At 40.6% G+C, this 18,405-nt stretch overlaps 1 protein-coding gene across 1 annotated transcript in view; it reads left to right on the top strand.

Moving 5' to 3' along the window:
• Positions 1-149: 149 nt before the first annotated feature.
• akna (AT-hook transcription factor) overlaps positions 150-18,405 on the top strand; it is a 36,759-nt gene continuing 18,503 nt past the window's right edge. Inside the window, 11 exon segments of the mRNA XM_078271385.1 lie at positions 150-888; positions 8,825-9,493; positions 10,678-11,473; positions 11,626-11,929; positions 15,233-15,307; positions 17,225-17,381; positions 17,655-17,755; positions 17,848-17,886; positions 17,888-17,908; positions 17,987-18,105; positions 18,209-18,380. Coding sequence (XP_078127511.1) covers positions 9,106-9,493; positions 10,678-11,473; positions 11,626-11,929; positions 15,233-15,307; positions 17,225-17,381; positions 17,655-17,755; positions 17,848-17,886; positions 17,888-17,908; positions 17,987-18,105; positions 18,209-18,380 — 2,172 coding nt within the window. The 5' untranslated portion in view covers positions 150-888; positions 8,825-9,105.

Raw genomic sequence — 18,405 nt, 5'->3', positions numbered from 1 at the left:
GGCCACATCTTTAAACCGCAATCCCACAGTGTTGTATTTTTCCATAAGCCTCGCCCCTGTGTAGCCTCATAACCAATCACCACTCAGTCTTTGGCTTCAAGCAGTATATGGGCCATTCTGAGTCCTGAACTTCGCCTGTCAGGGAAAACTACCCACAACAAACTCCACAATTTAAATGATTATGTTTAGACTAAGTTTAGAAAAGGTTAACGTTAGGGTCAGGGCTTCGATTTAAACAAAAGTAAGATTCGTACGCGGTCTGTTAGAAGGTAAAACGTGCCTGAAATATTGAACTCAGGAACATAATTTTCCCTTCGTGTTTTGCCTCGGGAAATGGATTAAATCAGTGCCACACTCCACAAGACTGATAATTAGCTTAGCCTCCTAATTATCAAAAACCTCGGCTTTCTTGGAAGAAAGTAACTCGTGTGACTCTTCCAGAATGAAGGTACCAACAGAACGTAGCAATACAAAAGAAGTACCAATGTGTGTTGTTTGCGTTTGTTTTGATCTCTAAATTAGGAGTATTTAGCGTGATGGTAACGATAACCAACTTTTGAAACTGGCACTGACTGTTTGCTAGCTAACCAACCGTGTTATCCAACGTTACTCCGTTACAGTTCATATAAGACAAATAAGTTGCTAAATTCAGCAGTTCGAAGAATGTGGAGGCCTAAATGTGCGTGAGGGAACCTCAGTAACCTGTAAACGGTCGGTGGCGGTTTGTTGTGTCGTGTGTGCCATGGGTACACGGGGGTGGGTCTTTTCAACCGTCTCTGGTCTCTCTCTTAAGTTTTGCGGTTGTCAGGGCGACCGACCCCTGTTGCTATGAAGTGTGCCAGTGAAATCTCTGCAGTCTTTTGACAATCATGCCATCTATAATATAAGGTAAGTTTGCAATGCAATACTGTTGATACAAATGTTATCAAAGTTACTTCATCTCCGTCAATACTAGTTGATGCTAGTTCTGTGCTCTTCCGCCACCAGCCTGACTGGTTGGACTCGGTTACGATAACAGTTGTTAAACAAGTCTTTCTTGACGTTTTTTCATACAGCCTTACGTTAAATGGGTAAACTATTGTTTTAAAGAAATTGTATTGTTGCTAGAACGTAAGTAACGTTAGTGCTGCTTGTCTGAAACTTTGGACCAGAAACAGCCTGTTGGCTTCAGTTTAGCTGTTGTTTCCTCGCATGGCTCTCAGTGCATGATTAGGCTACACACCAACTCAGAAAATCACTCTGCCTGCACAGATTTTTGGAATACAATGTGTCCTCTAAAGGATGTTATCACCAGGACAAGTAACTGGAGAAAACTAGCTGTCTGTAGCCAAAACGTATCTATCTATAACATTTTTTAAGAGCCAAAGGCTCTATATCTCCTTGAGCAAATGGTATTTGATGACCTGCATGATATTGGAAAAGAGAATGTTGCAAATGCAATAACAATGGAAATTTCAATTAAATTGTTTATTGAAACATTTAGGAAAATTAGTTGTGAAATCTTCCATATTTTTAAATAAAATTACAGATTTTCTGCGAGTTTCTGGAAGGCCACTAAAATAGAAACTTGGGAAGAAATACAGCCTCTTGTAATTAATAATAAACCTTATATATTCTTTAAATGCAGGTCAAAGTACATAACAAAACGTGCTTTTTTTTTTTTTTTTTTTAATTGATCAATTAATTGTTTAGTCTATAAAATATTAGAAAATAGTTAGAAATGCCCATCACAATTTCCCAGCACCAAGGTCCAACAGTCCAAACAACACCCATGTGATACATTTACAGGGAAATAAAACGAAGAAATGCAGCAAATCCTCAGTTTAAAAAGCTGGAACCAGATCATGTTTGAATGATTATTGAAATTGTTGATTCTTTTTTTTATCAAGTAATTGATCAATCAACTTATAATGTCAGCAGGATTCTAAATAGTTGTAAAATTTTATTCAGTCACTGTTTTCGCCAGTCCTCTCTGCACAGTGTATGCTGTGCCTTTAGCTCGCCCTGTACCTCCTAATAAGATTAGCTGTCGTACATTAGTCACCAGGCCATCCTAAACGGGACAAATACAACTCGCTCTAGTTCTGCCAGCCTGTGGGGCAGCTCCAGCTACACTTGTGCTCACTGTGCTCAAAATTCAGCCGGTGTCATCCTGTAAAACAAAATCAGGTAGTGTCCCTATTGGCCACTGCAAGGCTGAATGATTTGACAGCTTTGGTGGGACTGGGAATGACAGAGCCTGGCAGAAATTGTCCCTATTTTACAATCATTGCTTTTCCTTCCTGCTCTCTGTCTTTCTCTCTGTCTGTCTGTCTGTCTCTTGCTCCTACACCTCCACCCCACATGTCCAACCTTAGCTTGCCTGACAGTCAGGTGATTACAGCCCTGCTGCTGTCTGGCAAGCTGAGCTAGCCTCCTGTCCTGGATATATACTGATGATCATTGTCTGTTTACAATCGGTGTAGCCCCCTGTAAGGGCCTTAGAGCAGCTTAATTCCCCCCCTCCCCCCACCTGGCAGCTGAGATGAGTTCCCTGGGGAATGAACAGGGAGCATAAGCAGGGCAACAGGTGAGTTTGTTTCTTTGCTTTGTTCTTACCAAAGACAAGCTTAGAAATCAAACAATTACATTTTTTATGGCTTTGATTTCACTAGAAGTATGTTGCTGCCTGCTTCCATTCTGCTAAATTGGGTTACTGTTGGCCACACATACTGTAACGCATACGGAACCGTTACTTAAGTAGAAGTAAGCGTCCGTACAGCCTTTGATACTTGACAGTTTCCGATCATGCTTGATTTGGGAAAAGAACCCAGTCCTTCATAGCTGGGAAAAGGTGGAGCTGATTTGAAATCATTTATATACTTTTTGTTAGTTTAAATAATATTGCATCATATTTTGTAAGCTTGTCTTACATTTTCAGTGGAAGATCTTAATTTGCAAAGTAACCAGTAACTATGGCTGGCTCAGATGAATGTAGTGAAATTGAAAGTACAATATTTCTCACTATAATGTAAGGGAACACAAGAATATAGTAGCATAAAATCAAAATGCTTAAAGCTATAGTGCATAGTTTCTGCCGCCCCCATTAGGAATTCTAAGTAATGCCAACAAAACTTTTGGCGCGTCCACATGATACAAGCCTTCCCCCTCCTCCACGCAGGTGCTAGTAGCCAAGGAGGACACGGAGATAGATGGACTCTTCAGAAGAGGTAATTATCTTCGCTCGAGTTTTTTCGTGCGAAAGTCACCGGGCGCCGCAATCGTCTGAACATAGCCATACTGAGAAATACAGAGAGAGAGTTGTGTGGAGCTGATAGTCCTAATTAGCTTTGTAGCAACTCATTTGGCAATGGCTTGAATGTAACGGACGTTTATTAATATCAAAAAAGTTACGCACTAAAGCTAAGTTAAGTAAAATATCTTACAATTGTACTTAAGTACTTATGTTAATGTACTTTTCACCACTGGCTACAGGTTTTAATCAAACAACTGCTTGTGTGTGAAAAATGTTTTCATCCTTGTCTCCTGGAGGGTTTGAGTCCTTGGGTAATTCTTGTGTGCTAGAGGAGGAAATGAATAAATAATGTCATAATTATAGTGTGAGCTCTAACTCCGTTCATTCTGAAGTTATTGTTTTTGTAAACATACCTCAAGTTGTTTATCCGCTGCGCTGTGTGCTCTCATTCCTTGTGGTCTACTTTAAATGCATAGTGAGTTTGCCATGTTGGCCAGCGTTGAGACTCTGCTGATTTGTGTGTGAAAGGGTTGTAGAGGGAGCATGATGTGAGTCTGTCAGTCGTACACACTGAGACTTGTTTGTTCCTAACACAATCTAAACAAGTGTCTGTGGATGCACATGAGTGTAGAGATGGCCCGATACCATTTTTTGCTTACCGATTCTGATACCTGAACTTGCGTATCGGCCGATACCGAGTACCGATCCGATACCAGTGTGTCATATATTTTATGATGTTTTAACAACTGTATACTACTCTCCCTGTATGGATGTGATATTATTTCTATCTTTGTTGTCGGTCTGGCTCAGGTTAAACTCTTTGTGAAACATGAACAAACACAAACAATTAACGCCACAGAACTTTCTTCTATTATCCAGTTTGACAGTCAGTTATAACGGGAAAAAGAACATAAATAAACAATTTTAACGTAGATTTTTTAGGGCTTTATTACGTGGTATCGGATCGGTGCATAAACTCCAGTACTTCCTGATACCGATACCAGCGTATCAGGCAGTATGCGTGTGTCTGTATTTCTGAGCAAAAAAACACTTGTGTGTGTTTTTGTGTTGGATAAGAGACATTGTAAGAAGCACCAGGCTGAGGCTAATAATCTTCTTGCAGTAATCTGGGAGATTGATGAAAGAAGCAAAGACGCATGGTGAGCACTTGCTTCAATAAGAATCTGAGTGTTACTGTGCAGAATGTGCTTTTTAAAAGTACACTGCTTGAACTTGAAGTATTTTAATGACATTTGAGAATGTGTGGTTATTTGGCATATTATAGGGTATAAGCATATACATTAATACCGGTAAATTAAAATGTTTGTCTTTGTATCACTAATATACTGTTTTGGGGTGAGGCACTGGCATCGTGTATGTTAAGACTTGTCAGAGATTTATTGCAGCTTGTGTTCATGTTGTGGCGTTGCCATGGTGAGCGTTTCAGCTCTAGGCAAATACTTGGGGGACTTGATGTGACATTGTGAACCAGTAGTCTTATCCCAGCTCTGTTACATAAAGATCTATAAATGCTTAGTTGTGCGACCTGACAGCAAAATATTTAAGCAAAGGGCAATAAAATAAATCCTTGCGTAGACTAACACAGAGGTAATGTCACCTTGGAAACGAGTCCTTAAGTGCTGCACCTCACAGAAGATGTCAGACAAAATGTCTTGTGACTGAACTCTGACACCATTGCCACTTCCAAGTGGAATAAAATGTCCCACATTACACAGAAAACAATTTAAACACATTTGTGTATATATAATATATATATATTTTATAGTGCAAATTTTTCAGAGGTATGGTATTTGTTACACTTGGTCACAAGCACTTACACATTACCTGAAACAATTCTTCATTTTAAGGCTGTAGGCTAACTAACTAACTTAATCTTTGAATTAATCGTCAGTCTATAAAATGTCAGAAAGTGGTGCAAAATGACAATGAGACAAGGACGCTATCACAAAGACACTGCTGAAAAAAAAGCACATTGCTGTGTGTGTGCAGTGAAGGAAATAAAGAAAAAATTGCTAAAAACTAAAAGCTTTTAATGAATCAGTGACCTTTAGCTGGTAGCTTGTTTGTGCTTTGCCACAGCATTCTGTATAATAAATCATTTCACTGCACTTGTTAAACAATTTACAGTCACAAGATTAACAGATTTACAGTATTCCATAAGGATATGACCCCTCAGTCCTCCTGATCCACTTCCACAGCTCTGTCTTCACACCTCATGTCATATTAATTTGTCAATTCAGAAATGCTCAGATCAGATGCACTTAACAGCACAACCTGGGTCCACATTGAATACTTTATGATAGCATTTAATCCATTTATTGCCACCTTTAGGATTTCGCACATCAGCAATTCTTCCTGTTGGAGAATGATACACAGAATATTCATGAGAGATGCAGAATGTGCAGTGGGACAGATAAAGTAGTTAAGACCTGATTTATGTAGTGTAGTTTGTTTTTGGGGGAGCTGCGTGTGAGTAAAAAGATAGATGGATGACTGCCTCTAAATTTATTGAAAACTTCTGGTTAAGGCTTTACAATCCTCTATACCAGACTCAAACACTTGTACAACAAAACAAAAGGATATAAACAAATTTGAAGCACACTAATTTCATAAATCACATTAATTTCATGATTATAAATAAATAAGTTACATAAATTACAAACCAGCTTTTTAATTTTACATGACATCTTTTGACAGACAAAATGTATCCAACCTTTTCTTCAAAGAGTTAACTGAAGGGGAGCGTACAACTTCTTCTGGAAGCTAGTTCCATGCTTTTACCGCACAAAGTGTGAAGCATTTTTTTTTTTCTCTTTTCAGGCATGTTCTGGGGTAAAGCTTTAAAGAATTCCTTCTTAAATCATAAATGTTACTCCAAAAATGAAAGAGAGGCTCAACAGTTGCATCATACAGTATTATTCCATATACAAGCTGTATATGTACTGTACCTCAAACATGTCTCCTCTGTATCTTCTGTATACAAGAGACGGTAAACGTAATTTTCTCCATCTCTGTATGTATGACACATGTTTCATTTCTAGGATTAATTTAGTAGCTCTTCTCTGGACCTTTTCAATCTTTTCTACATGGACACCAGACTGAGCTATCAACTTCAAAATGGGATCTTACCAGAGATTTATACAGTGGTCAAAATATATCCTTGCGTAGATTTGAAAAGTTCTTTTTAATTAATGCAATCATAGATGTTGCTTTTTTTTTTTAACTTTTTCAGAAATGTTTGAGTGGAATTCAAGTGAACCGTCCACCACAATACAGTATATCCTTTTCCTCTTGTACTTGCTGAACCACAAGATCACTAACTGAATAATTAACTATAATGTCATTGTTTAACCCTAAATAGTCTAACCCTAAAATGACTCCATTAGTAAGGCTTGTTTTAGAGCTGTCATGCTACGAAGTGGTGTCAAAGATTGTGATTTTGAATTAGGAATCACATTGTAGGACTGCAACTAACGATTATTTCCATTATCAATGAAACTGATTGTTTTCTTCTAATTGATAAATCATTTGGTTTATAAATGGTCAAGAAATGTAAAAAAGTCTGATCACAATTTTCCAGACCCCAGTCTTCAAACTGCTTGTTTTGTCTAAAAGTCCAAAACCTGAATATATTCAGTTTACTATCCTGTCTATTTAAAAAGCTGGAACCATGAGTATTTTATTTTTACTTGTTCAATTGATTTTTTTCTGGATAGGCTACCTCTGTTTGACATTTTAATACTTTAAATGATAATATCTATCTGTAAATGCATTTGAATGCATTTTAATTATATAGTGCTTTTTGTTTTTAAGATCAATTTTCTATTACTTTTTTTTATATTTTTAAACATACAGAACAGACAAACACAATTATATAGCGCTTTTTTAAACACTCAACACTTTTTTAAAAGGAAGTACACATACTATGACAATTCACACACTACAATACACACATTATAAAACATTAAAAGCAGCTCTAAAAGGTGGGTTTTGACATCTGATTTGAACACGGACAGATTGGTGCAGTCTCGGATGTGTTTGGGGAGAGAGTTCCGGGGGACAGCTATAGAGAAGGCTCCGTCGCCCCAGGTCCTGCCCTAGTTCATGATAGGTGGCGACAGTAGGTTGGCATCAGAGGAAGTGGTGTGGTGGTGAAGCAGGTCGGTGAGATAGGAGGGGGCCTGGTTGTGGAGGGCTTTGTGAGTGAGGAGAAGGACTTTGAATTGTACACGTTGTGGGACAGGGAGCCAGTGGAGGTTCCGGAGTCATGTGGTCACGAGAGCGTAAATGGGTGCGGGGACGAGCAGCAGAGTTCTGGATGTATTGAAGTTTATTAAGGACTTTGGATGATTAACCATATAGAATGCTATTGTAGTAATCAATTCTGGAAGTAATGAAGGCATGGATCAAGGTTTCGGCAGCAGAGAATGTAAGTGATGGGCGGAGACGGGCAATGTTTTTGAGGTGGAAAAAGGCAGTTCCGGTGATTTGATTGACATGCTGTTCGAAGGTGAGGTTGATGTCAAAAATAACTCAAGTTGCGGATGTGTGGGGAGGGAGACAGAGTGGAGTTGTCGATGGTGAGGCAGAAGTTGTGAGTGCTTTTGGTGAGGGATTTGGGACCGATGATGATCATGTCAGATTTGTCACAGTTGAGTTTGAGGAAGTTGGTTTGCATCCATGATTTAATTTCACTGAGGCAGTTGGTCACAGTGGAGTGAGTGGCAGTGGTGATTGATTTGGTGGAGATGTAGAGCTGAATGTCATCGGCGTAGCAGTGGAAGCGGAGACCATGACGGCGTGTGATGTTACCAAGAGGGAGCATGTAGAGGATGAACAGGAGAGGACCAAGCACCAAGCCCCGGTGGACGCCTTGGGACAGAGAAGCGGGGGAGGTGGTGGAGTTGTTGATGTTGATAAACTGCTGTCTGTTGGTGAGATATGATCTGAGCCAGGAGAGGGCAGTACCAGTGATGTTGAGGGAGGAAACGAGGCAGGAGAGAAGAATGGTGTGGTTGATGGTGTCGAAGGCTGCAGTGAGGTCCAGGAGGATTAGGATGCTGAGGTGACCAGAATCGTGTGTGTGTGTGTGTGTGTCCACACATGCGCAGTACAGCAGCCCTAGAACTAGAAAGCACCCGTGGTGCGGTTAATGTTACACTTCCCTCGAGACAGGCAGGCACAACAGTGTTCTCTATGCCCTGGCGACTGACTGACAGGCTGGAGGTTGTAGGGGAAGGCAACTTTTATTTCACATTTAAGCAACAAGACAATTCAAAAAGCTTTATATAAAACATTAAAAAGTTATCACTGGGTACCAGAACCGAATTTCAGGTATCAGTACCTCCTTCTCCTGCCCCGGCCACATCGCTACCTGGATGTGTGACGGCTAGACGAAAAACGCCAAATCTCTACATGAGCCGCAGCCGCGCCGCGCTTATAGTTGGATAAAGTTGTGGGGAAAGAAATACTGGGAACCAAGCAAAAGGCCCTTTCTGAACAGGCACGTACTCTATATGGGCACTGCACTAGTGTACTAAACAGCTGGTACTATTTTGTTTGTTTCAGGAACTTCATCCAAAGAGATCTCTTCCTTAAGACTAAAGGCTGACTGAGCTCCCCTCAGCTGTACCTCTGGACTGATACCGACCTACGTACTGACACGACCTGCAATCAGTAATCTTCTGTAGCCATGACTTTAAACGTGGGACAGTGACTCTGCAGTGACAGTGAGGTCACTGTAGAGCCAGATCAGCAAGAAAAGATGCAGGCCGTTACTGTGCCTGGCCGATACAGTAACTGAGGTTAAAGCTGAGACCTGAGCGAGGCCACAATTGGCTGATAGGTGAATGGAGACAAGAAAGAACACCAAAGCAGGGGTTGTTTTTTGGACCCCCGCCCCGGTCCGCACCTCACCAACCAGCTCTGTAATATCTGAGGATGTGTGGAAGGATGAGGAGGAAGAACTGGCAGAGAACGATGATGACTTTGTTAGCCAGATGGATGACAATGGCATCATTGGACTGTCGGAAGCACTGGATGATGTGGAGTTGGGGGAATCTTGTAGTGATTCAGATGCAGAATGCAATCCAAACTTGTACCCTGGACCCCTCACCCCAGAGGAGGTAGATCCTAGTAGGCATGAGAGGGATACACCCGAGGAGCTGAGTTACAACCTGAGTGAACATCTGTCCCACACCGAATCACCAGGAGAGGATGCACAAATGCTGTCACCATGTGAGTCTTTGATTGTGTTTCATCTCGTTTCTTAACCTTGACTGAGGTATTTCCTAATGTTTCAGTTCCTGGACTAACACACTTAAAGGAGCATACCACTCGTTTTGCATGTTTGAGCTCATTAACTACAAATTACTTGTATCACAGCTGACTATTTTGCAAACCACATTGTCTTTTACTAGTTTGAATACTATTACTACTACTATCAGTCTAAACATGCAGTTTTTGTATCACATCAGACAAAGAAAAGAGTTTCTTTTCCTGAAATGAATCGATTCTAAAAAATAGTTGCACATTACGTTTCTGTCAAATTGACCAATTGTTTTAGCTGTAATCCACCACAGGGACAGTCTACAATATTTTCTTTAGTATTACAAAGTATTACATCAAAAGGTAGCAGAACTTTTGTTGTTCAAATATTTTTATTGTATTTCTAGTTTGTAGTAACAAGTCGACACAGCAGAGAAAGAGAAGAAAGCAACAATTCCTCAATGCAACATCAATATTCACACACAACACGTGAAAATATATATATATATAAATTAAAGAAAAATAAAAATGGGTCATTGTTAATAGCTAATGGTTATATAGTGAGACAAAAAAAGACCTGATGTTTGCTATAAAAGATTACACAATTCAAGATGTTTTTTAAAGAACCTGCCTGCATAAATAAATGGACACCAATAGCTGCCTGGAACTGCAGGGAAAATACATGCATTCAAGGGTTTTAAAAAGTAACATACATAATAATATAATATGTTCCCCCTAAGTGTGTATATATTTCAAACTTTTACATTTTATTTAAATAAAATCTACTCCTTCTCAGTCACTGAAAAATCCAGAATCTATGAATATGCAAATATAGTCCATTGTCCAAGTTTAATGATAGATGCAACATGTTTCCTACATAGCTGAAAAGCCCATATATTAGTGTATGCATGCTTGAAGCTTCAAGTTTCCACATCACACTGTAAGTTGCGTACTGGACCACGATGGGCCTCTTAACTTGTTGTGATGTCATAAATCCTACTAGTATGTAAAGGTGGTAGAGATTTAAGGTGAGCACAGAGACATTTTTCTCCTTTAGCAGATAATTGTAAAAACAGCCGTTTAGTGTCAAACATCATTCTGCACAGTGGAGGTCAAGTGAAGAGACATTCCATCTCCATGTTTTTGTTTTTCAGTTGAGGACTTGACTGGTAGCTTAAAAGCATGGACAGTGGATGAGGAGGTGAGGCAGAGGAAAGACGAGCAGGGGACAGAGTGCGTCCCTGAGTGGGACAAATACTTGGACGGAGAGGAAGCAGGGAAGAGGATTGACACAAAGAGAAAGAAAAATAACATTAGAACATCTACAGCGCTTGGAACTACGAATGACTTGGCTGAGAGCTATATTTCCAAAGGGGATATTGAGAAGATCAGCTCTACGTTATCTTGTAGTGCTCGCCTGTTAGCCATGGAACCTGCTACAGTCTCCAATCATCACTGCCAAATATCCCAGCCTGCCTCACCTGCCACAGCCCTCACTTTTCCCCTCCTTCGCCACTTCACTGCTGAGGAACTAGCGGCTGCTCCGGGGATTGACGCTGAAACCTTTCCAGAGATAAGCTTGACAGAAAGTCATCCAGAATCACACAGGAGCCACACAAGCCTCAAGTCCAGTCCTCATCCTGATGTTAAGCTCAGGGCTTCTCTTCAGCCTGCGGCCATGTTTTCTGAAGAAGTTATGTCCAATCCTGACAGCGCAGTAAGTAATGAGCCTTTAAAGACATCAGATAAGTCTAATAAGTCTCATAAACCGCCTACTCCCTTACCAAGGAAGATTAGACAGCTCTCTCCTGAAGCAACATATTCAAGGACGCGTTCCCTCAGCATAGCCAAGGCAGAATCCTTAAAATTCAAACATAAGAACCCAAATCCTGACAGAGAGCCGAGGACACCCAGAGCCAGGAATAACGCAGCTGAAGTGAATGAATCCAGGTGAGCCACATTCCCATAGCCATTTGTGTTTTTACCACGCCTTATGTTGTAGTGTTTTTTTTATTTTTTTTTTATGCTTCCTTCATACATCATGATTGGAGTTTTTTTTGTTTCATAAAAAGCACTCAAATTGACTTTAATTGTATTTTCAGAAAAGAGCCTCTGAGTTACCGCATACCAGACTTCTCCCAGGTGGAGCCCAGGGTCCGTTTCCCCAAAGGTGGCTACGAGCCCCCCAAGAGCAAACACTCTTTCAAGAGGGAGTCCCAGTCACCAGAGCCCCCCTTCCTGTTTAAATCCCCTGCCGACATTGTTAAAGAAGTCCTACTGAACACCACTGATAGATCTCCTGCCTCATCTGACTCTTACAAACCACCAACCAGTGCCCCCAACTCCACTGTGCCTCAGGAATTCAGAGGCCGCCAGCAGGCCACCACACTACTCGACCAACTACAGGTACTGGTAGGGACTAAGAGTACATCTACACTAAGGTGTGTTTTTGCCAGCTGAAAACTAAGGTTTTTGAAAATGGTCTAGCGGTTGGATGAAGATTAAAACACTAGCCTCACGTTTAACATTAGACGAGGGAAGCTTCCAAAGATTTTGGTAAACACGGATATAAGCCTGTTCAAGGCTTTGTGACAGTTAAGAAGAGAACCTTCTGTCACTCATTTTGAATGTCTAAATAGCTGATACAGGTGTTATTAAGTTGTATGTATGTTTATTTTGTCAGACAGCTTTTGACTGAAGATTGCAATTGATAGTGATTTGGTGGACATGCAGCATGCAGGAGTTACCTAGTCTGACTCACCGAATGTAGACTGTTGGTATATTGGCCCCCTATTTCAGACGGCATTCACCTCCCCTCCCACTTTCTCCACTATCTATGAGAGCGATTGTAATGGGTTTAAAGAAATACAAACAAGCCAGAAGGTTTTGTTCTCTATCCCAGAATGAGAAGCATTGCAAACAGACCTTTCTCCACAGCGCTGTGTGGCAGTGCGAGACTACGGTTTGCCTAGGTCACATCACTCATTAAATCACTCATTTATGCTTGTCAGTTTTCTGACAACAGAAAATGTAAATGTGAACAACTTAATTGTGACTCGCGAGTTTGGCTAAATTAAAACACAGTATAGGAACCAAACTTTCTGTCCCACTCCCTAACAGAGGGTGGTTGGGATGCACAGTTTTGTTGTTTGAGGAGGGGTAAAAGAGATTTAGGACGATTTCATATTGTTTAGGTGTTTGAGTATGGACAAGATTTTTACAAAAACAACTTGACAACACTAGTGTGGATGCATGTTGTTTTCACATGGACACTGCATTTTGAAATTGGTCGGCTTAATGTGGGTGTTGTCTGAAAAACATTACCAGTTCCCAGAAATAAATGATGCTGCACATCCATTTGAGGATGGGTCTTTGGATTCACTGCTAGGTTTGTCAAAATGTTCATGCTTTTTCACATTCCCAAATTATTATTATTATTGATAATATTATTTTCTTAAAATACTGGTAATTTTTGTCTTTGGCCAAGTGTAGGTCTTCCTCTAAACGTGTGATAGCACAGGACCCAGATTTTTTATAATTTGATAAACCATTGATTACGCGTGTTTAGTGTTACTTGATTATGAAAGAGCAGAAACATATTTTATGACTTAAAAATGTATCCTCGCACTTTTGTCTGGGGAACACCTCAAGGTGTAATGGTAATTTTTTTTCATAAATACTAGTAATGCGGGCGAGGGCTGGGCGATATGGAGAAAACCAAATATCACGATATTTTTGACCAAATACCTTGAGATTGATACCGCAACGATATTGTAGTGTTAGCTGTTGGTGCTTTCACAAAATATTTACACAATGACATTTTTGATAAATAGTCATCAGTAATGTGGATATAATGACTAAGTGGGGAAAGGCAAATAATAGAACAGCTAGAACAGTCTGGTAAGAAAATGACATCACTTTACTGTAATGCAGCCTTTAAAACAAAAGACAACATTAAGATATCCAAAATCTAAGTCGATATCTAGTCTCCTATCGCGATATCGATATAATATCGATATATTGCCCAGATCTATGATGCTGTCTTACGGAGCCCCGCAAGGGCCACGGCGAGATTTTTTGAGGGAACTACTTTTGCGTTACCTCGCATTATGTTTTGCGTTTTCTCGCAAAATATTGCATTCCCTCGCAATAAGTTTTGCATTACCTCGCAATACTTCTTCCATTCCCAAGACATGGGTTTCAGCTGGGAATGCTGATGTAGGCTACAGCTCAATGGGCACATTAATGTCTGTTCTATAATCAATACCTATTTCTTAAATGAGTTAATGGTTAAGTGCGATGTCAGAGGTGTCGCATGTGGCGATGAACCAACACCAAAGTATCAGAGAATCTGCAGCTCCCCTCAGCTTTACGGAGCTTAATAGAGGCTCCGCTCATGTTTTGCTATTAGAAGATCAGAAGATTGCATTTTGTTTTTATGGTTGTATCAAATTAGACAAAAATTCCCATGCTATGTTCATATTAGTCTTAGTATCATAATAGATAGTCAATACATTTATTTTGCCATTTAGTTAGTGAGAACGATGCTATATGTTCTCTGCACCCCACCAGTATAACATCTCTGCTGGCACGTTTCAAAAGTGGACCACTTTGTTTTAGAGCTGTCCATCATGTACACGTGTCACGACATAGCCAAAAGTATGCGGACACGCATACATTACTCCCATATTCGATGTTGCACGTCGTTCCAATACCACAGACATCAATTTGCTGCTGTAATTGCTTTCCACTAGATTCTGGAACCTGCCTGCAAGGATTGGCTCCCATTCAGCCATAACGGCATTATTGAGATGCAACGCTGATAATTGGTGACGAGACCTGGCTCACAATAGGTGTCCCAGTTCACCCCAAAGCTGTCGGATGAGGTTGAGGTCAGGGCTAGATACTGCCTAAAATGCTGGTATCGGTATCGGGAAGTATTGGAGTTTATGCACCGATCCGATACCACGTAATAAAGCCCTAAAGAAAAAAATACGTTAAAGTAGTTCATTTATGTTCTTTTTCCATTATAACTGACTGTCAAACTGCAGAATAAAAGAACGTTCTGTGGCATTCATGATTCACAAAGAGTTTAACCTGAGCCAGACCGACAACAAAGATAGAAATCACATCACATCCATACAGGGATAGTAGTATACAGTTCTTAAAACATAATAAAATATATGACACACTGGTATCGGATCGGTACTCGGTATCGGCCGATAGGTATCAGAATCGGTATCGGGAAGCAAAAAATGGTATCGGACCATCTCTAGTCAGGGCCCTCTTCCACACCAAACTAGGAAAACCATTTCTTTACCTATCTTTGGGCATCGTCATGTTGAACCCGTAAAGTGCCTAACTGTTGAAACACTGTCTGAAATGTTATTATATGCTGTTGCATTAAGATTTTGCTTCATTGGAATAAAGGGGCCCAAAAGATGAAAAATAGCCGTACACTTTTTTTTACTACTTCTGTTTATCTGTGACAGACTTATAACTTATGAACAGAAGCTAAATCCTACTCCATATTCTCTGCCCTCTCATTCCTTGCCTCCACTTTTTTGCCCAACTTCGCTCTCTTCCTTTTCTTTTTCATTCCTCCCCTTTTTTTTCTCATCTCATATGGTCATCTTTTTTCCTCTCTCCCCTTCCTCTTACTTTCTCTTTCTCTCTTTCTTATTTCCTCTTGCTCTCCTTTCACTGCAGGAGGACTACAACAGACTGCTGACTAAGTACGCTGAGGCGGAAAACACCATTGATCGCCTGCGTCTGGAAGCCAAGGTAGTTATTTTAGAAATCCTGCTATAATTTATCACAATTTAATGGTGTGCAAGAGGTCATGGGTTTTTGAAAAACAGTACAGTATACACACACAGAGTTTTGTCTGGTCTCAATTTTAAATCACTAGAGCACCTCCAAGTTATGAGAAAGCTTCAAAATGATGATTTTCTTTTTCAAATATTTTATTACAGTTTTTTAAAGTTATTTATCAAAACACGGATGTATAAATGTTTCACAAAAATACCTGATTCGCTTCTACAATGCTGTGGCTTTCACTGAATAAAAGGGGCAGCAGTGAAAGCACTATTATGATTGTTTTAGCTTCCCACTAGGTTTTTTTTGACAATTTATGATTAGGCCATGCTTATTTCTGATATTTCTGTGAGAGGCATCGTGCAACAGCTTCTGTTTTATGTGCAAACACAGAGTTACTGTGTGGAGAAGTGGAGGCTCTTCTATAGTCTGCACAGTAATATCTGACAACAAAAGACGCTGTCTGTAAGTACTGTACAGTGCACACACAAAAGTCTAATCAGGACCAGAATAAAAGCCAGGCTGCTACAGAGTGTCCAGGATACTAGGAACCACCAGAAGGCTCCTTTTTAAAAACCAAAAACCACAGTTCACATGACATGGCTAAACAAAACAGTCTACTATAAGAAGGTCCCCTTGTGACCAAACTCTTCCAGCCAATGACTGTTATCCGTGTGTGTGTGTGTGTGTGTGTGTGTGTGTGTGTGTGTGTGTGTGTGTCCTGCATCTGGCCGGTACTATTTTAGCATTCATTAACATTCATTGGTTGTTTATCTGCTGCGAGAACTTTGCAGCTCAAACATTATCCATCGATTGAGCAGATTTAAAATGGTTTTATAAAAATAAAGCCGGAGATGCTACTTTTTTTGGAATTTCAGATTCATATTCAAATATGTATCAGCTTGTTGTGTGTCTTTATTCCTTGACTTTATTTTTTACAGGACAGACCTATAAAGAACCCACAGCCCAGGCCCAGACATTGTCAGCACATCACAGGCAGAGCAGTATGTCAGAACAAATGATGAAAAAAAAGTGGGATTAGAAAGAAATGAAGAAGGAGAGACAGGATGAGTGTTGAAGTTTAGTGTAGTAGCTCCTTTAAAGAATTATTGGCCCATTTCTCGTAGAGCAGCAATGCTCCACAATCAGCAGCAATTAAAATCAGCTTACTGGGCTCTCCGCCTCTCTTCCATCTCCTTCACCACAACACTGAACCACCATCTGTCTCCTCCTCCCTCTGCTAGTATAACATCACACAGGCAGGGTGGGAGGAGGGGCTACACGCTGAAATCTATTGTCAGACTATTTTTCAATTGGTGCGTGCGTGCGTGCGTGTTAAAGGGACTGTTGAGGTCAGTTTAGGGTCATTATGATTTATTGCTTAGAGGGGAGGGACATCCATTCATCCTCATTTTCATTCAATTCTGTTTGTGTGTTTCCAGAGAGGGGAGGTGCACCACCTAGTGTATATGTTTAACTCCTTTATCACACAGTCCACCTTAAATCAGTCAGTCTTTTCTGATTTGAAATGACCTGTTTGATGGTGTGCCTTTACAATTCAGACAGAATCTGTGGAAACCCAGTGAAAGCAACAGACTAGATAAAACTAGATGGGGATGTCGGCTTTCTGTATGTTTAGGAAATCCAACTCAATCTGACCATCTCTAATTTTTCCAAGTAGTGTGATTACATTTTTTACCTAAATGTTTAGTGTGAGAAACTTGGCCCAAGTCATTCCTGGAATAAGGTACCCAGAATTGACCAGCTATCCAAAAATGTTCAAGTCTTGAATTGTGACAGTAGTTGAAGTCACTGATTTCACTGTTCTTGTGGAAAGGAAAACGTTGTGCCAATAATCCACCTGACTTGTCACATCTCCACCAGGTGAACCTGTACTCTGACCGACCAAAGCCCGGCTACTTGGTGCAGTCAGGACCGAACCAGAACACTTTAAAGTTCATGATGCTGGATTTTCCCCAGGCTCAGAGAGCAGAGAACAACTCAGCCTCTCTTCATCCAAACGGACACAGCGCTCATCAAAGTACATTCATCCTATTCAATATTTACCATTCACTGCTGTCATATACATCATTTCATATATCATATAAATCAATGAATCGGCTTTGCTTCAGCCATCTGAGTCACACTGCTAAGCTGTACAATGAAATATTGTCACTTAAATTTTCATCAATGTGCATATGCAAAAAGAGAACTGGCTTTCATCTGTAATTTAGATGCTGCTAATGTTGCATCGTTATGTACAACTCGCATGATATGACTCCTCTTTCTTTACACCTGTCTGTCAAATGGACAGGAAGTCCATTGGTTTGTCCTTCAACAAGAAGCCCGGACCAGCAGGTGGGACAGCAACTGGCCAACATTCTCTACAATCAGGCCGACAAGTTCCTCCATCAGGTAAATGACCTAATATCATCAGTGATGGAAATCTTTGCAGATTTGCTTGATGATGTGATAAAGAAATTAAGGTTTTGGTGTTCGTTATTCAGCTGCAGACTTTCGAGGATCTCTTAAAGGGCAAAAAACTTCAAACCTTTTGAACAGATGAAGGTAAGAACAACCAATCGCAGTTTAAATCGTCTAAAGGCCACGTCATATCCAAACTAATGAAGCCATACTCTACTTCAGGGCCTCTCGCAGCTTGCTGAGGGGCTCGACTCTTTAGAAAGGGGCTACCTTTTGGCAAGGGACGAGCACAAACTCCTGCTGCAGCGAGGGGCAGAAATCGGCCACTTTGACCCCGACCGGTGAGAGTCCAAGATAAAAAGCGTCATAGATTGCATTTCTTATTCCGTACATATGCGCACTCAGTTGTTTTGGCTGTTTTCATTATGTTTGCGTGTGTATCAGGGAGCTGGAGGGGCTGATCTTTCAGTGTGGGTTGCGTATGGAGGATCTGAAGGAGCAGGTGGAACAGATGCAACAGGAGCAGCCCACCTGTGAGGCTTCTCCCTCTCCACCTCCTTACCCCACCCCTTCATCTGTCCCCTCTGAGGGGGGAGAAATTCTGACTTACCCACAGGTACCATCAAACAGCTCTGTCTGTA

Source organism: Sander vitreus, chromosome 16 (assembly GCF_031162955.1).
Source record: "Sander vitreus isolate 19-12246 chromosome 16, sanVit1, whole genome shotgun sequence".
NCBI lineage: Eukaryota > Metazoa > Chordata > Actinopteri > Perciformes > Percidae > Sander > Sander vitreus.
Note: the sequence above shows the minus strand (reverse complement) of the source record. Positions and strands in the feature narration are given on the sequence as shown.